We start from the raw sequence: 17,237 nt of genomic DNA on the forward strand, positions 1-17,237 counted from the left end.
TTGAAGGGGAGGGGTTAAAATAGTAGAAACACAACAATTTAGGAAAGTGATAGCTCACTTTTCTGTTTATACCTAATATAATAATACAATAATATCCACCTAATATTAATTTGAATTCCTATGTCGAAGAGTTTCTTGTCAAAACCTTGTTATTTCTAATAATTTTCGAAATAAAAAAAAAATTTTCTTTTCAGAAAAGTCACCGCGTACAACCACTCAACAGTATTGTGGCCTAAGAAATAATACTGCCCACATATTAAAACATTTCATGAAATTCTCTGAGAACATGGAAAACAATGACTTGGCAGCTATTTTTCGAATAGAAAAGTTGATCGATGAGCAGTTTTGAAAACAATATCTCGACAGGCCTCGATGGTTGATTTTTTTTTAAATAAACTCTATTTACGTAAGTTTTTTATAAACAAATTCTTTTATATTTAATGCATAATTATTTTTGTGTTGTTTTTAAAACTAAAATTATTACTGCTGCATTTTTAGACTTAATGTCAACTATTATACAGACATATTTATTATTACTTATTCTGATGTTCCAAGACTCTACATTTTAGAATACTATTTAAGAATTTATCTTTTTTACTTTTTAGTGCATATTTGGTTCAGAACTTGTTATCTCAAACACTCACCACCCCAAAATTGTTTTTCCAGATATTTAACATTGATCGGAAAAGTAGTACGAGAGAATAATACACGTTCGGCATGCAGCAATTTAAATAATCTATTCGCACAATTCTATACCTTTAAATGTTTTCAAGAAAATACTCAGAATTTCTAAACATTATCACAAGATATTTTCTCTGATCTAATTGGATATCTACAAGCGACGAAGTCGTAGGTAAAATGCAGCATTTGTTGATTCAGAAGTCAATCTGGTTTAACACACACACATGTGACATTGCTTACAATCCAATTATCTCACTTATCATATTAAATCTGGTTTAAATCACATGGTTAGGATATACAAGAAACAAATGAAATAAAATAAAAATATGACCACCGAAGCCGACGTCTTCAGGGGGTACCGGCCTCGGTAGCCATTAAAAACAAAACCATTTCTATTTGAGGAAGAAGCAAAAGCTTAAAATATCTCCCTCAGTACCCCGATGGATTTTCTGGATTTTGATTGATTTTCTTTTCGTAATTTGTTTATTTGTTTATTATTTTGAATGTATCTTGTTTTTCCTGGACCTCTATACAAAACCATTGGGGTACTGAGGGAGATATTTTAAGCTTTTGCTTCTCCCTCAAATAGAAATGGTTTTGTTTTTAATGGCTACCGGGGCCGGTACCCCCTGAAGACGTCGGCTTCGGTGGTCNTTACAACAGAGCTTGATTTCTCTTCTAAGAAAATTTTCAAAGCCATATTTTCACATCTCATTTGGCTCAATTCCTCTTTAGTCTGTAAAATAAATAAATGATTAAATTTAAACTGTATTTTTGCAAATAAGTCTATAATTGAGTCTGGCATCAATTTGGAATCAAAGTCATATAGCTTTTATTTTTTAAAAGAAAGGCATAGAAGAAAAAACTAAACAATCTTATAATTTAGAAAAAACAATTTGCGTTATAAGTTCATTAATAGTAAGTTATGCTTATTGCATAAAGTATGTTGCATTAAAATACATCAGAAGTTTACAAATTTATATGATTAATGAAAGAAACTGCAAAGTTATTACAGTACAGAACCCGTTATCCGGAAATCAGAAAACCGGAAAACCAAAAAACCGGAACGAAATTTGATTAGTTTTCCCGCCATTTTTAAAATTTTTTTTTCCTCATAAAATTTTTCGTTCTTTTTTGAAAGATGTTTACCTTACCATCATTTTGGAAATAATCATTAGTGTATTACTTTATCGTTTTTTCTTCTTTTCAAGATTATTAAAATTTTTTTTTTTAGTTGGGTTCAGCTGTAAGAAAAACGGCTTTTTGTAGCGATTCAGAAAACCGGAAAAATCAGTTATCCGGAATATCGATGGTCCCGATCGTTCCGGATAATCGGTTCCCTACTGTACTATAACAGAATAGCAATGTATTTTATCAAATTACATAATAAAAATTTTTTCAAAAAACATAGTAAAACAATCTATAGTTTGTCTACTGTAAGAACTCCCCCCGCCGATTAAAGTAATTCTCTATCAGGGATCTTATAATACAAAAGTACCTAAAATTCCTTTCACTTTTTAGTTATTAATTACATAAATTCAATAGATAGTGAAATGTAAATAATTTTTTTTATATGAAATGTAAGAAAACTTGAAATATTAATTCCGTGTATAATTTTACTAAAAATAAATTACATTCACTTTTAGTGAAATAAATTATAATACATTTGATTTAAAAATAAATTTTGAAAACTATCCAAAATATGATTTATCCTATTCAATTCATCAAACTTGGATAGGAAAAGATGTCACAAATATTAGGAGTAAGAAACTATTAGGTTGTTGTTAAAGAAATGTATATTAATTACATACTAATTTTTTTCTTAACAGTATTTTAAAGCTGGCATAAATATAGTACAGTATCTTATACGAGGGAAAAAATTTTGAAACATTAACCTTTTTTAACTTTTCAGACAACTCGTGCATTTCTTTCATTGCAAGTTGCTTACTATCTTCAAGAGCTTTAATCATAAATTTTGCATCGTTAAGTTGCTCCATTAAATATTCATCAGTTACCTTCTCACCTGCTGGCATCATATGATTAAACATTAGAGTGGGTTGTCTCATGTATTCTTCAGGATTCTATAAATAGAAATACATCAATTTAAAAAAGAGCAATAAGTATCTTAAGAGCCACGATGGCTCAGGGGATAGATCATTCGCCTTCCAATGAGGTGAGCAGAGTTCGAATCTCATCGATGGATGGTCGAAACGAATTCCGCATCCGACTGAAGTAAAATATCTTCAGTGATTGACAGTACATGGGTTAGAGTTTCCTTGCCGTCAGGCTAATCATGGGAGGTTCTCCTGGTCTTCCTCTCCATGTAATGCAACTGAGGGTTAGTTCCATCAAAAAGTCCTAAACTAAGGCAAATTTCTCCTAATACTTGATCTAGGAGTCACCTAGTCTTTTGGATTGGGTTCAAAATTAAAAGGATACGGAGTAGAACGTTAGTAGTCGTAAACCCAAAAATTGGGTCAGCTGTTCAACGACGGTTATAAAATAAGTATCTTAATTTTACGTTCATTGTCTGTACTTAAAATACATAACTAAATCAGAATAGAGGTACTTAAATATTCGAGGGCTAAAAAATTGTCAAACCAATTTATTCTAAGAGGAATTTATGGGATGTAGGTGCTGCAATAATCGGTACATTGAACAAAATTTTTTTTAAAAATAGAGAAGAAAAAAAGATAATTGAATGATCGGATTTTCACATACTAAGTGTCAATCTTAATGGTTTCTGAGGGTGACTTCAAATGTACTAAATAATTAGTGCTTACTATTAATTAAGTTATGAAATTAGACACAAAAACGCACTTTTATTGAATAAACATATATTTTTTACATATTTGAACACCTGACCCACAAAATAGAGGGGCGATAGACAAAATTTCAGAAAAATTGGATAAAAAATTAGGATGATAGAAAGTTTTATATATATCTGGCATCATCCCAAAAAGAGGCCAAGAAATATTGCCATAGAAGGAGGAGAAATTTAATATAACTCTACTCTAACTGCGTAATCGACAAGGGACAAATACTCCGTTGCTAAGCATCCAAACTGAGAGAATTAAAAAAAATGAAATAAAAACTGCAATTTTTAGGCAACAGATTTGTTTTTAGTTGATTTCTGCCCAAAAAGCAAAGATTGCTTTTCCTTTTGTTTTCACCTTCTTTAAAAATAAAATTTGAATCTATTTATAAATTATTTATTATTTTTCAAGATTTTAGTATTTGAACAAGAACTTTTTATGAAGCATTATTTATATTTTTAAGTTGTTTTTAATTTCTTTAAATATGTATCCCTTTTTCAAATAATAATGCTCACTTAAACAGCAAAAAAATGCATTTAGCTGAAAAAATTTGCAACAAATATGAAAGGCTAGTAACTTTAAACTTTGTGTAAACATATAATTTTTATAACTGAACATTTGACATTAAAACGTGAAATAAAAAGGGAATTCTCATAAAAGGCTGTACTTGTTACAGCAAGCTTTTATTGTGCTTACTTTTTAGGAGGCCTGATTGTTTATCTAACCAAAATTGTAATCTTGTAAATATAACTTGGTATATAAACATATTATTATTATTATTTATTTTTTTTATGTGTTATTGCACTTTCTTTGCCTGGCCTTTTTCTGTTTAGTTTATCAATAAATTCTAGTGTTAAATATGAAATGATACTTTACTTTTAAATATTTCCTTAATTGTGTTGCCTCTTTTTCTAAAGCATGCTTTTGAGAGAGAGCATTCTGTAAATCAATTTCCATTAAGTTGTATTTCTCTTCTTTATCTCTGCTCCACTGGTCCTAAATTAAAACAGGATTGTAAAAAAAATATGTTTTAATATTCCTCAAAAAGGAAAAAAAAACATAAACCAGATTTTTCTTGGTTTAAATAGCTGTTTTTTTTGTGGTTCATTTACAACAGGGGTGTCAAACTCGCGGCCCGAGATGAACATTTTTGTGGCCCAGTCAATGTATCCGAAGCAAAGTAAATATAAAATAGAAATGTGAATTAGAAACGAAAGCATATAAAATTATAATAAACTTTATTTATAAACTATATTAAATCGTACGCGCGAAAATATAAAATTCTAATTGGCTGAAAGGGAGTCCATTTCGCACTAAGTTATCAATTAGATAAACAGTAGTAAATTTGGCTTGGACAGACCCCTGTACTTTAACTATTAAAAAAGTTTCAGTTAGCAAACCATAACTTTAATTTAAAATTGTGATTTCTTTTCTTTTCTCTTGATTTTTAAAATGACAAAATAAATGTAGCAGACTGTGTTTATAAATGTAGTCATTCATCAAAAAATAAATAAATATTTAATCTATATNTTTGTGATTAATTTACAACAGGGGTGTCAAACTCGCGGCCCGAGATGAACATTTTTGTGGCCCAGTCAATGTATCCGAAGCAAAGTAAAAATAAAATAGAAATGTGAATTAGAAACGAAACCAGAATATAAAATTATAATAAACTTTATTTATAAACTATATTAAACCGTACGCACGAAAATATAAAATTCTAATTGGCTGAAAGGGAGTCCATTTCACACTAAGTTATCAATTAGATAGTACATATTCAGGTTTATCCTACTATAGCGAGATACGTTGGTTATCTTGCTCCAAGGTTCTCAAACAATTCTGGGATTTGAAAGAAGAAATACGTAAGTTTTTACAAGCTAAAAATCAAGATGCAAGCTTGTTCTCCGATCAAATATGGTTGCAAGATTTATCTTTTATGACTGATCTAACCAAACACTTATCCGATTTAAATTTATTGTTACAAGGCAAGGATCAGATCATTAAGAACATGTTTGACATAATTAAAGCATTCAAATGTAAACTATTTCTTTGGGAAAGGCAACTGAAAAATGAAAGTTTAACGCACTTCCCAACGTGCAACAAGAACAAATCTAGTTTAGATAATACTGCATGGCATCAAAAATTTCAAATCTTGGAACAGAATTTCAAACAAGGTTTAAAGATTTTAATTCCTTGGAAGACAAATTTTGTTTGCTTTCTTCGATTTTCTCATAAAATATAGACTCAGTACCCAGTTACATGCAAATGGAAGTGATTGAGATTAAGTGCGACTCAAATTTGAAGGCAAAAGTTATTGAAGTGGGTGTGCCTGAATTTTACGAATATTTACCGGCAAGGCTTGAAAATACTCAAAAATTCACATATGAAATTATTTTCATGTTTGAAAGTACTTATCAGTGAGAGCAACTATTTTCTGTTATGAATGGAAATAAATATCCTATCTGAAACCATATTAATTACGCTCACGTTGGGTCAATTTTGAAAGTAGTTTCGGCCAATAAAATTTCTCCCGAAATAGAAAAGATAGCAGCAGAGAAGAGATTTCAAGTATCAGGACGTAAACAATAATTTAACTTTAAACATGTTTATTATAATTCAAAATAAAAATATTTGTTTTCTATGAACATTGATTTTTTTTGCGGCCCACCTAAAGTTAAGCATTGTTTATTTGGCCCAAGTTAGCTTTTGAGTTTGACACCCCTGATTTACAACAAATGGTTAAATGACATACTACGCCCCAAATTAAAAGTAATTAAATCATTAAAAAGCATTTTAAGAAAATTTTATTTCTAATTTAATACCACAAGCATTTACAGGGTATCTGATACACTTTAGATTTTCAAATTCATGACTTTCCATGACTAATTCCAAGAATTTTTTATGACTTAACGAAATTACTATTTTCTCCGACAAAAACCACAACAATAAGTTTAAAAAAGCATTATAATAACATTTATTGATATGATGGGTATAACCAAAAACTGTTATACTCTGCATCTTCATACTTATAGATTTTAAATTTAAGAAACAGAGTAAAGAAAGAGTTGAAGCAATAAAATAACTGGAAAAAAAATGCAAAAGCAAATAATTTTCTTTTCTTGTTCATTGGAAAGAAAATAAATACTTCTTATTTTTCTGTTCTCATTTCGGAATAAAAAAATTTGTCAATGACTGGCTTGCTTCAGTTAGAATTTTTAATTGATAAAATAAAAATAATAACAAAAATTCTGAAATCACAGAAGTTTAAAAGATAATTGGCTCCAGAAATTATGTTTTTTCTTCCATTTTTTGAAAGAACACCATAATTTTTAAAGAACATGATAAAAACATTTTATATTTTAATCAAATATGACTGTGAGTGGGGATTTTGTTACAAATTCAGATATTCGGAACAGCATGAAATTTAGGGGGGGGGGTAAATTCCATTTTAGAAATTAGATTTTTCGGCGACCTAAATCCATGACTTTTCATGATATTTTTTAAAAAATAGTTAAAATCATGACATTTTATGAAAAATTTTGTTCAATACCGATATCCATGACTTTCCATGATTTTTCATGACTTTCCAGGGGCGCGGATACCCTGCATTTAATACCACAAGCAAGAAATCTATTAATTTATATTTTGATAAAGAACATAGAAATATTCACTTTTGCTCAGAAATAAATGAACATGATAAAAATAATATAAAAACAAAAGATCATGAATATTTATAGCAACTTATAAACTACACATAACAAACATTTAATATCTATTTTTTTTCTTTTTCTTTTTTAGTAGTGCATAGATGTAAAAGTTAGTTTATCTCCTAGATTGTTAGCATATAAAGAAATGTATAATGGCATTATACAGAATTATTTTCATTAATGTTCTTATTTAACAGTAAACAATTTGTAGTATTAATATCAATTAATTGTTCTCAGATATACCTTTGCTTTCCATTTATTGAATCAATACAAACTATAATATAAATGAGAGTGAAATATTCAAGGCAATAAATTTTTTATTAAAAACATTTAAAATTCTTTGAATGATGAAAAGAAATGAAAAAGAAAAGTGGACTGCATAAATAAAAATATACACAATAGTAATTATATGTTTTAGTACCAAATTAATGAAAAATAAAGAATAAATTACATTATTATTGTTTAATTTAGCATGACGGAGCTTTCAAGTTTACAACATTCTTATTGACATATTGCAGCATTAAGTAATTAAGAAAAAAATAGTTGAAATTTTTTTTTAGAGAATTCAAAATTTTTCTTTCACAGTTATTTTTAATGTATTACGAAAAATTTAATTTGAAAATTACAATAATGAATATAAACATATTGCATATATACTATATAAATTTATTTACACTGACAGAAAATAATTCTAAAATTTAACTGGAAAAATAAAATTATGAAAGTACCTCACTTCTATTTATACTTTTGATTACAGCAAACATAATGTATTTAACAAGTATTAAAATATAAACTTTGAGAAACTTGAACTCTTTCAATAATTAAAGTAATTTTAAAAACTACAGAAAATGGGACGTTTATTTTATTTTAAGTATTTTTAAGGGACATTGACTCAATCTTAGACCACCTCACAAGAAGTAGGTTTTTTCCAGCTGAACTCTTTCTCAAAAAGAAATATCAAATATTTAAGCATTTTATAATTGCAATCTAGTTTAAATATTTATTAGTATTAATTTTATGTGCCATGTTTTTGTATCAGTTTTTTTAAATAAGTAAAAACTAAAAAACAGAAAAAATGACTGAAACATTTCTTAAAAAAATGAAAATAACTAGTTTTTTTTTTTATCATTTTATGTTAAAAGAGTAATACATAATTTTATAATTATATAAAGAACTATTAAAATCACATAATCAAATTTCATTAATACCACTGAATTATTATGTCACATACTAAACATAGATACTACTAAAAACACATTCTCAATTACAAAGAGCATACTAATTTCCATATTCAAATAATGTTAAGTATGAATACTTAAATAGTATGATATATAAGATTTTAAAATTCTTCATAAAACTAAAAAATAATTAAATATTTTTTTCTTTTCTAAAAAAAATTACATGATGAACTTTAAAATTTATATTACTATATTAAGTTTAATTTTTTGAAATTTGAGTTATTATTATCATACTCATTGTTAAACAATTGCATCGGTCATTTTTAGTTTCTCCCATTTTGTTCAATTTTTTCGGCTTTCTTCCACCGTCCTGGAAAAAATAGGCTTTTTACACCATTTAATATAGATATTTTTGTGGTAAGCCAGTTCCACGCAAATATTTGAAAATTGCAGATTCATGTTTAGTTGAAATAATACCGATTCCCATTAGCAAATAAAGGCAAAATTGTAAGCCGAGCTAGGAGTTTCTGCCATCCAAGATATTGTATTTTTTTGCTGAAAGGAAAAAGTTTGTAACAGGCAATAATTATCACTAAAACTGAGATGAATGATTAGACATCTTATATTTTAACCTTAACTACAAATTTTTAGCTAAATAAAAAAACAATTAAAACCACATCCTACCTTTAGCAATTTTTCTTTTGACGCTCGTTCTAATGTCAACTTTTCTACTTGAAGAGTGAGCTGATCGACTCTTTTCTTATATTCCTCGAGAGTCACATCCCGAGCTTTAGTCAAGTCAAAACTTTCTTGTATGATCTTCTCAATAAATATTTGCTTGAATTTGACCTCTTCACTTAATTCTTCAATTATTTTATTTGATTCAGCAATTAAAACTTCCTTTTCCTTCACCTTCTCTTCGAATTCCAAAGAAATGGCCTTATTCTCAGCCACAGCATTTTCATACATGGATTCTACATCTCTCTTAAGCTGCAACAGTACCTCTGCCTTCTTCACCTCTCGATCAAAGTCCTTTTCAGTAGCATCAAGAATACTTAAAATCTTTGCTTCCTTATCTCTCGTAAATTCCAGTTCTTTGGCCAAAGCCAAATGTTCGTCTTTCAACTGTTCTAATTCCTGCGTTGCAGAATTCAGGAGTGGTTCAGTTTCTTCCAGCTTTTGAGTTAAAGCACCCTTTTCACCCCTCAGTTCCCTTATTTTGGCCACTAGTACTACATTTTCTGCCTCATATGTCTTTAACAGAGTATTTAGCTTTTGATTTTTTTGCTCCAACCCGTAACGCACTATCAGAAAGTCATTCTCGATCCGTTCGGTGACGACCTCATCGTCCTCTTTCTTCTGCTTCACTTCAAAAGGCATGCTGGCACCACACACTTCCTTCTCGTGGGTGACGTATAAAAATTGATAAAAACCATTCAATTCAGGCAGTTCTTCAGCTAAAAAAGAAGAAAATATATTTACACTTAAAAAGAGAAAGAATTTCTACCCATTAACAGAGGAAGTGTCTTAAAAGTGAGGGAGGCTCCCTCTCTCGCTTTCCGTGCATTCATGCATACATAAATATACAGTGTTCTCCCTAAGCAGTTTTTGAAGGGCAGCCCGACCTGCTTGCCTTTTGATACAAATAAATGCGCCCTCTTTGCCCTTACTGTAAAAGTAAGCTGCCATCCCTTAAAAATAGTGCCTTTTTATCCAGATTACATTTTGGAAAAAAATTATTCATTGTTTTCAAATAATAATTAAACACTGGTAAAATTATCTGCGTTCATAGGTTTAATTCTAATTACGATTTCAAATATTTACTTTGTTAGAATTGTTCTCAAATAGTTAAATTTTTATAAGCATCTTTTTTTCAGGAGTGGGGAGGGATATTAATATAGATAATTAAATAGGAAATAAAAAAGTAAAGCATTCCCGCAACAGTCCATTGTAGGCCAAAAGGATCATACAGGATAAGGGTCCAGAATTTCGTGTCCAACAGCATGATTGTGGCATTGCGCACAGACTGCCTTTACTTCCCAGACAAGCTACCCATCGATCTGAAGTTTGGTGGGCTTCAAGCTGGCTCTAGGGATTGAGCCCCAGTTCAATGACGACCCAGTGCCTTAACCACTGAGACATCGTGACTCTTTAAATAAAAAATACCCCACTATAAAATAGTTATAACTTTTTTTTTAAATCAAATACAACCTAAAACATAAGTTTCTACAATACTTCTTTATGCTCCATTCAAATAAAAATAAACATAAGTTGGAATTTTTAGCATACGCCCCAGACACTATAACAATGAGTAACATATCACACAAGCAAAGCAGTCTGAGACATATATTCTTCTTTATCAGCGCAACAGCCCCTTTCAGGCCTTAGCTGCCTCAACAGCTGACAAATGCCAGCACCTCCTATGCATGGCAACTCCCTTCCAATTTCTAATCTTTAGGATTTCAGGTCATTTTTGATGTCCTTCAGCCATTTAGTAGGGGCTCCGCCTCTGGCACGTAACCCCTCTGAGTTCCTAAAGGTGACGATTCTTATGCAGCTATTTTCAGGGCTTCTCCATGGATGGCAAAGCCATTTCAGCCTATTACTGCAGATTATTTACGTAATTTGGGACTTCTTATTGAATTGCTGAGACATATCCATGTCACAATAAAATTTCAATAATGCATACATTATATTCATTAACAGGCATCATTCTTAAAATCAGGAAGAATTTTGTCTCCCATAACTTATAATGTTCATAATCAGCTTTCAGTCGAAAAAAAGAAAAAGAAATTATGAAAACAAATTTCATGCAATCAAAACCAGAATCATAACTTACCTTTAAAGCCACAATGTATTGGTTTTGTGTCATATGCAAATTCACTCAACTTCTTCATGGCAAGGCACTGGGATAAGTTATCGTAACCCACTTTATAGATGCCGATATAATCGGATGGATTTTTGCTCACAGTCTGGGTCAGGGAGAAGAGGCAGCCGACATCTCCCGACAAGGAATTCCAGTAGAGATTGGAGAATATAACTTTGGCATAGTCTGATTTGCTGAGGTCCATCCACTCTTCTTCCCCGTCAGATTTTGATGATGATGCATCATCCATCATTTCTGAAAGAAAAAAAATTTCATTCAGCACGATTCCCATCTGCAAATTTATCACTTTTGAAAGTAAATTAGTAAACATTACAGCAAAAATAGAGTTCATGATATTTTTTTAAAAAAAGATTCCATTCAGCAAAATTTCTGTCTACAAATTTATAACTTTTGAAAGTAAATCAGTAAACAGTATAGTAGTAATCAGTATAGAATTCAGGATTTTTTTTAAAAAAAGAGATCTCATTCAGAACAATTGCTATCTACTAATTTATCACTTTTGAAAGTAAATCAGTAAACATGGCAAAAAAAAAAAATAGAGTTTATGATTTTTTTTTAACCCTTTCGAGCCGACTGTCACATATATGTGACAGCAAGAAACGCGCTCACTTCCCGGCCGACACACCCGCGTGTCAGAGAGTTTTCTCGTTCACCCCCGACCGTCACTTATTTGTGCCAGCGTTTCGGAACGTTTTAAAAAATGAAATTTCTTCCAAAAGATGGCATTGTATGTCCATATGGTTTCAGATACATGTAGATTTGACCTTCTACTCAAGATGAAAGTACATTCACGTGGTTTTTAGGGGAAGGAGAGGAGGGGGGGAATGTTTTATGAGGGCTCTTTAAATTAGCACGTGATATTTATTTACAGTAAGTAAGGGAGTTTTTTTTATCTCTCGCTACTTTCGATTTTCGGATTAGTTTTTAGTGGATAATTAGATCTTGTAGGCTTGAATTTTTTTTCTTTTTACCGTTAGAATGTCGAAGCGTCGAAAATTTTTAACTGAGCTGGAAATAGAGGAAATTATGCAAAATATTTAAACTTATTAATATTTATATTACATTTAAACAAGAAATAACTTAAGTAAATAAAGTATCCATAGAAATATATATAAAGCATATGTCACTTAAATACTCTACAGAACAATATTAAACAACGCGCTGATATTTCGGTAATTTCATGGAATTAGGCTTAACATCGAAAAACCCTCCGGCCCTGGGGAGACACACGCTAGAGAGACTGCCGGCCTCAGCGGTAAGCGCGCTTTCGCGCTTTGCGTCGCGAAAGGGTTAAAAAAATCATTAAATTTCTATGTATTTCACTGTTCTCCATAAGCATTTTTAGAAGAACAAAAACTTTGTGGTTCAGCATAAAGTAATCTAGTTCCAAGTTTTGTTTTCCATTTGTCTTCCTGAAGGTAAAATTGCAAGCCGTGCGAGAGCACATGAAATTTTAGAACTTATCAAATATGTGTAAATACTATCTCTAATTATCTAGAGTCAAAAATACGATTATAAATTTTTTTCACTAAATCTATAAAAATAAACTTGGCTGAAAAATATTTTTTCAAAAAATTATTTGCGGAATATCTGGCTCAACATTCATCCAACCGAATACTGAATATTTCTTACATCATTAATTTTAATAAAATGTTGAGCAACGTGAAAAAAATTCGAAAAGTGGAGGGAAACTGCTCACTGTTTGAAATTTTGTTTTTAATTTTTTGTTGCTTAAGTGATTTTTTTTTTTTTGGAAAAAAAATGCTGACTATTTAACATTCATAAAAACTAATGCTTTATTATCAAAGAAATAATGAATATAGTTTTGCACAGTAATGGCTTTATTTTAATTTTTTGTCAAACCTCATAAATTTTCTACAATTAAAATTTTTAAATTATATTACTCATCCCTGTGGCAGAATTTTCTCGGGTTTTCTGCGACAAACTTACCTAGCATTAATATTTTGCTTCAAGATACTTTTAATTATAACAATTATTAATTTAAAGCAACAGAAACATTGTATTTACAGAAGAAAGTATAGAATAAAAATGTATAAAAAATTTTAATTGTAAAAGTAATATATTTTTAATTTTAATGCTATATGGATATTCTCGCATTTTGTCGGCAGAAAAACGCACTAATTATTTCCTCTTTCGAATTATGTATATCATTACACAAATTGAAATTCATAAACAAAGTAAATGATAGTAAATTAAAGTTATCAAAGAAATTAAAATTCGTAAACCCTTGCAGTTACTCCCAAAATAAAGATCATGAATTATGCGAGCAGGACTCTTTTAAAAAAAAAAAGATACTCAAATAAGTGTATGTAAAATATGGAGTTCTTTAAAGAAAAAAAAATGAACGAAAAAATATCATTTTTAAAGCGAACAATCTTTTAAACTTTCGCGATTTCTGAATTTTTTACTTCAGATTATTTTGAAATTCTAGCTAAAGCCAGTCATTACAGTTTCAAAAAATCTCAAATGAGAATAGAAAAATCATGATTATTTCTTTCCTCTCTCATACGCAAAAACGACATCTTAGAAAAAAAAAATTCTACAGGAAAAAAAATTTTTTTGGAGAAATTATGAAGAAAGGAAAGCCAAAATTTTTCCCTTCCCAAATGAAAAATCTTACTGCAAAAACTCTAACAGTCTGCAACAATGTCACCGCAATTCTACCATGGGGTTGCTCATTAAAATATGTATTTATTTTTTCATACTTTAATTCTGTGAAATTGCATTGCAGCTTTTTTTGTTGTAGAATTTATTTTAAAATGAACATTTATATTACCTATGATAAAAAGAATCAATTTCTGTTCCCCAATTCTTATATATGTGTGGGTGTGTCTATATATATATATACATTAGACATGATATAAAAAAGAAAGAAAAAATCAGTTTTTCATTTTTGAAAGAATTGTAATAATTAAAAGCATTTAATTTTCTGAAAAGATACTACGGAGTTTATTGATAAAAAAATTTTGTGAATAATTTTTAATTTTCATACACTAATATTCAATATAAATTGTTTTACCATATATGCCATGCACAAGTCTAAATACACATGCGGCCCAATAAATAAAAAAGAATAATCTTTATTAGAACTCATTCAAAAATAACCTTTTTTTCTTGATTTTTTCTGTTATAGAGCAATATTATGAATCTTCTATAATATTCAATAAAGCAAGTACGACATATTATAAGATCCCATTTAAAATGCTAATACAAAATTCACAAAAATGTATGTTTGTAACTAGTAGTTTAAAATTACTACCCTTCCGCTATTGCAACAATTTTTTTTCTTCATGTTTAAGTGAGTAATATTACCAGGGGTGTATCCAGACATTTTGTGAAAGGTTCATTTTTGAAAAATTGTGAAAAAACTACTCGTAATTTGTGAATATAAAATAAACGTTACGTCACATTCTTTCAACCACGGTCCTGCTTTTATAAATTTGTGAAAATAGGTCCTGTTATTGCAAAAAACTTTTTCAAGGAGTTTTTAAATTGTAAAGAGATACAAGATTATGCTCAACACTGAAAAATTAAAATTAAAAAAAAAAATTTAAAAGATAAACAGCATTTGCTGCTACTAAATTAGAGATGCAACAGACAAATATTTGCCTATTTAGCCTATACTGCTGAATGCAGAATATTCATTTTGGACGAATAAAGGAAGAAGCGTCTGCTGAAGACAAAACTTAGTTCGTTTACTTAGTTTGTCGTCTTTCTTTCCCTCCCCTTTTGGGAAGGGTTTATTCGATTAACAATACAATAATGAAGTTAAACAAATTTGTGAAGGGTCCGATTAAAAGGCAAATTATTTTGTGAAGGGTCCGTTTCTAAGTTAAAATATTTTGTGAAGGGTCCATTAATGGAACAAAATTTCTTCTAAACAGATCCCTGTATCATTCAATATAAATAAAATAAAATAATATTTTTTTTTCATTTCTGCTATCAATATAAAAAAGCGAAAAACAAACACCATTTCACTTTGTTTTCTTCTTACAATCTCAATTCAAAATGTTTATGTCGCAAATATTTGTGGTGGCCACTAGCTAAGTAGTCAAAATCCATAAAAGCATCACAGGTACGGACCAACTTGAAAAATATTACTCGCATGTTCTTTTGTTTTAAATTTGAGTAACTAAAAAAAGCATTACAGAAAGGGATCAACTCAAGCAATATAACTCATAGCCATCCCCAGGCAAACATCCATATGTTTTTTTTTTCTTTTTTAAAATTTGCAAGAGTTTGAAATCTATTTGGCACCCTGGTAGTTGGCGTGACAGATCACGATACGGAAATATCCCCGATAGCTTACAGCATATCACTTGTCCAATGGTTTGTTACTTGCTGATATACATTTATATAAATATGTATTATCTAATTAATTATTATTAACTTATTACTAATATTAGCTATAATACAAAAATAATATCAGTGTTTTCACTACAGCGCGAGAATCTCGCATATTTTTTTCTTTTCTCACATTAAAAAATTATTACTGCGAGAAATTCAAGCATTCTATAAATAAATGTCAAAATTCGCGAATTTCTCACACTTTGGAAAAAGCTTCAAATTACGCCATTTAGAATAAAATCCATTTCACTTTTCTTCCTGGATCTTTCATTATTTTCAACATCTGCCCCGTTTTCTAGCTTCTCTATTTACCAGTATTGTTCAGAACCTTTTCGAACAACAGAACACAACCACAGAAACCCTTTCAGAACGCATTTCTCTGTAACCACGTGTTTACCGTAGGTAAGGTTTCTTCATGAAAGACATTGAAATTTTTTATGTGCTAATGTAAGATGGACAAATACCTTGTAAAGGCAAAATCTTCTATGATGATGCACCAAAAATATTCAATGCTTTTAAAAGTAGAAGACGTTAAAAATGTATTATAATTAAAGAAATGATTTTTTTTCAAGAGTTTTAGTTTTTAGAAATCTCACTTAACTTTTTGAAATCTCACCCTGTTTTTGAGAAAGGGTGAGAAATTCTCACCCATTTTTTTTCTATGATGAAAACACTGAATATATATATTGCAATCAGTTATAAATAACAAACCACTATATGTCAAAATAAACATGGGCTAATAGTATTTACCAGGTTTTTCCCATGGCTTTTACCGTAAAAAACCTAGTTTTTACCATGTCTATATTTTCAGTAGTCTATATTGTGATGTCTGAATGTCCTGGTAAAAACTGTTTTTTCCCTGGTAAAAACCCAAACCTGGTGCCCTGCATGTCATCGAAACGGCCCAAAATTCAAACAATGGATATGTGCAACAATAACTTCATTTACGAGGCAAAAATGAATGACGAAATGTTGAAATTCATTGCAAATGTAAACGTACACAAAGCGAAACTTACAGAAAGTTACTGACAACAGAAATAAAAGTTTCAGAAAGAAAAGACTAATAAAGTTAATACCAGTATATATCTATCATTATCATTAAAAATTTAAAAAAAAAACAACCAAGAAAGTAAGTTTTTTGTTTAAATTGTTTCAGTTTCTTGTTTCAATGAACTGCGTAAGCATAGGACAAAACGAACAAAATTTAATTACTTTGCAAAAGAATGAATCCAAATATAAGAAACTATCTATTCGATATGCTTGTGGTGATTTAATGATATAATAAAAAACAAATTGTTTCGCAAATTTATTTGAAGACGACAACCTAAATAGGAAAACAATGATCAAGAAAAAATAAACATTACAGAATGAAACTGAATTTGTCAGTTGCCAGATTTGAATTGCTTTAATCTACGTCTACATATGGATGGTTGATCATATAGAACTAAGCACAGATGGCGCTAAAAGTTAAAATTCATCGTGAGACTTCCGGGTTACTACTTCCGATTAATTTTTACGCCTAAGCTTGGAAAAGCGCACCATTCACTATTATTATACGAATGCAGTATTCACAATGTTATGCGTTCTTTCAATTTAATTT

At 29.7% G+C, this 17,237-nt stretch overlaps 1 protein-coding gene across 1 annotated transcript in view; it reads right to left on the bottom strand.

Annotated features, from left to right (window-relative positions):
* Positions 1 to 17,034, bottom strand: part of LOC107439283 (tax1-binding protein 1 homolog B) — a 34,733-nt gene extending 17,699 nt beyond the window's left edge. Inside the window, exons 1-6 of the mRNA XM_071177024.1 lie at positions 16,850 to 17,034; positions 11,222 to 11,503; positions 9,067 to 9,839; positions 4,374 to 4,493; positions 2,577 to 2,762; positions 1,340 to 1,417 (exon numbers count right to left, since the gene is read on the bottom strand). Coding sequence (XP_071033125.1) covers positions 1,340 to 1,417; positions 2,577 to 2,762; positions 4,374 to 4,493; positions 9,067 to 9,839; positions 11,222 to 11,501 — 1,437 coding nt within the window. The 5' untranslated portion in view covers positions 11,502 to 11,503; positions 16,850 to 17,034. The remainder of the gene's footprint in view (positions 1 to 1,339; positions 1,418 to 2,576; positions 2,763 to 4,373; positions 4,494 to 9,066; positions 9,840 to 11,221; positions 11,504 to 16,849) is intronic.
* Between the last annotated feature and the right edge of the window lie 203 nt (positions 17,035 to 17,237).

The sequence above is a fragment of the Parasteatoda tepidariorum genome, chromosome 2 (genome assembly GCF_043381705.1).
Source record: "Parasteatoda tepidariorum isolate YZ-2023 chromosome 2, CAS_Ptep_4.0, whole genome shotgun sequence".
Lineage (NCBI taxonomy): Eukaryota > Metazoa > Arthropoda > Arachnida > Araneae > Theridiidae > Parasteatoda > Parasteatoda tepidariorum.